The sequence below is a fragment of the Penaeus chinensis genome, chromosome 35 (genome assembly GCF_019202785.1).
Source record: "Penaeus chinensis breed Huanghai No. 1 chromosome 35, ASM1920278v2, whole genome shotgun sequence".
Taxonomy (NCBI): domain Eukaryota; kingdom Metazoa; phylum Arthropoda; class Malacostraca; order Decapoda; family Penaeidae; genus Penaeus; species Penaeus chinensis.
In genome coordinates this window covers 5,434,333-5,436,832 of record NC_061853.1, presented here as the reverse complement: position 1 = coordinate 5,436,832, position 2,500 = coordinate 5,434,333, and the positions used below count along the sequence as shown (strand labels likewise).

Here is a 2,500-nt window from a genome sequence, read left to right as displayed (position 1 = left end):
AAGAATTTCTAAAGAAGATTGTGAGTGGAAGAGATGAAATATAATATATAATTGATCTGTTATAGGTTTATTGTAATTCTGCAAGTGAATTCTGTTGTCCTGCAAGTTATTTTCTTTATATTTGAGTAGTAATGCCTTTGTTAGTCTTAAAGGATGTGATAGTTAGGATTATAGTCTTGCAGAGGTATGATTATAGTTGGCAAAGCTGATTATATTTGCAGATCATGAAGTTAGAACTGAAAGATGTTTAATACAGTTTAAGAACAGGTTTTATTCATGTTTTTCTTTTTTTTCTTTTGCATAGCATCATGGAGGGAAGCTAAAACTCTTGCAACGAAGCCATGCCATGCGCGAAGACACATCACCGCCACCAGAGATTCTGGAGCCAGCACCCCCCTCACCCCACTGTAACAGCCACTCGAGCAGTGGGGGTAGCAATACCCTCACTGTGACCTCAGGTGGTGGCAACAGGAGGCGACTGAAGCATCAGGGTTCCTCACAGGGGTCCTTTGATGGGTCCTCGCCCTGTTTGTCGCGAGGTCAGTCTAGTTAGTCTTTGTGTGTGTGTGTGTGCATGTGTGTGAATGAAAGTGAATGAAAGGTTATTCAGAGGAAGAATTCCCATTGCTACATTATTTTTTTTTTTCTGATTATCTGATGTTTTTGAAGGCTCTGCTAAATATCTGATTGGATCTGGTTGCTTCCCGGCAATCACTTGGCCCAATCTACAAGAAGAAGGCGTACATGAGGGGCCGCTTTGACCGTTTGTGGCTTGTAGGCTTGTGTAGTGGCAAGACTGTGTGCCTCTCCTTTGCAATGTTATTTTCTCTTTGTATGCATAAACATTTTTAGCTTTTTTGCCATTTTCCAATGTCGATATTTGTCATTTGATTTCCTTTATCTGGATGGTAATAGACTGTTTTCCTTGCACAGACTACGTAGTCCATAACTCAGTGCATGTGATGATCATGTCATACAGATTGTAGGGCTAAGTAACAACTTGAATTATATTCTGCCTGGCCAAATTTTTTATATATAGCATAGCAAATTCCTTGTGGTATTTGCTAAGAAAGTTTTAGATGATAAATTCTTGGCCATAGAAGCCAAGATAAAAAAGAAGATGGAAATCCTTGGCCTTAGAAACACTAAAAAAGAAAAAAGAAAAACAAATATATACATATAAATGACAATATCAGTAATATTTATTGTAACATTCATCATGAAATCAGCAGGGAAACCAGAATTAAAAAATTGTTTCAAAATGAATAAGGATACAGCATTTGTAATTGAAAATGGAAGAAAGTAACCTTAGACTTTTGTTCACCTCATTATAAATCATAGATAATTAAGAATAGTGAAACAGAATTACAGTGATTAATAATTTATGAGTTCTTGTATAGTTTCAACACAGATATATGTGATGTTCTAAGTGGCCAATAATTAACATCTTTGTTATGGTGGTGACTACCCAATGGATTTATGAGAATACCTTTTATAAAAAAGTAATCCTACTATTCATTAGTATTGTCTTACTGAAGGTCATATCCTTTGGGTTTTGTTAGTTTTGCATATAATATAGCTGAAAACCATTTTTCTAAGAAAAAAATCCACATTGTTAATAGATATTAGTTTGATTTCATTCTCACAAAACTGCTGGGTTCTTAGGATAGTGTAGGGATATCATTTTAGGATATTATTAGCCTAATGGATGTGAAAAAGCTAGTTTTCCTGTGACATTTTTGAAGTGCATGTCAAGTTAATCCTTGAATAAGTATGTGAAATCCTAAAAAAGTATATTGGGCCTGGGAACAAAAGGAATGGCCAATCCCAAGACAATACAGATTGTAAAAAATGTATGTAAGCAAAGTTAAAAGTTTTCAACAAAGATAGGCTTAAGGAAGGACGTTGATCACTGAACCTTTATGTATATGAAATATATATAAAAAAATAAGAATTGGGAATTCATTACATGATTTTGATATACTTCCTAATTCACTTTTATGTATTATGAATCCATTTATGTTTACATCTTTACATCTTTACAAGATTTATATAAAGAAATTCAACTACAAATTGTCTTTTATATAAATAATTCAAAGCATTGATTTCCAGTTCTCTTTGTCAGCAAAAATTCCTCTAAACCTGTAAATGTCTACAACCTTCACTGACTCTATATCCCTGTGTTATCAGATTCATCAATGGAGTATACAGACAGCAGTGGTGTTGACTTGCAGCAGTTCATCATCCAGACACTTCACAAGAACCAAAAGGACCGTATGATGCTCCTAAAAATTGAGCATGAGCTGGTCAATCTCGTGAAGGACACCAAGTAAGTACGATGGGCAGTAAAAAGTTACCTAGAAAAAAAGAAAGAGAGAAAAAAAGGATTTGCTTTGATCTTAGGACAAAAGTATGGATTTTATCATATGGTTAGTAATGTGAATATTTTTTTGACACAGAGATGTGTATTATTTCTACAACTTGCCTGTAACAGGGTTTA

General features: G+C 34.4%; 1 protein-coding gene across 8 annotated transcripts in view; it reads left to right on the top strand.

The window, feature by feature from the left end:
• Positions 1-2,500, top strand: part of LOC125044329 (protein encore-like) — a 76,430-nt gene that overhangs the window by 29,868 nt on the left and 44,062 nt on the right. For all 8 annotated transcript variants that reach the window (XR_007116473.1, XM_047640943.1, XM_047640940.1 and 5 more), the window contains 2 exons: positions 305-539; positions 2,191-2,329. Coding sequence is in view for 7 of the 8 variants with exons in the window: in XM_047640943.1 (XP_047496899.1) it covers positions 305-539; positions 2,191-2,329 (374 nt within the window). In the remaining variant the exon portion in view is untranslated. The remainder of the gene's footprint in view (positions 1-304; positions 540-2,190; positions 2,330-2,500) is intronic.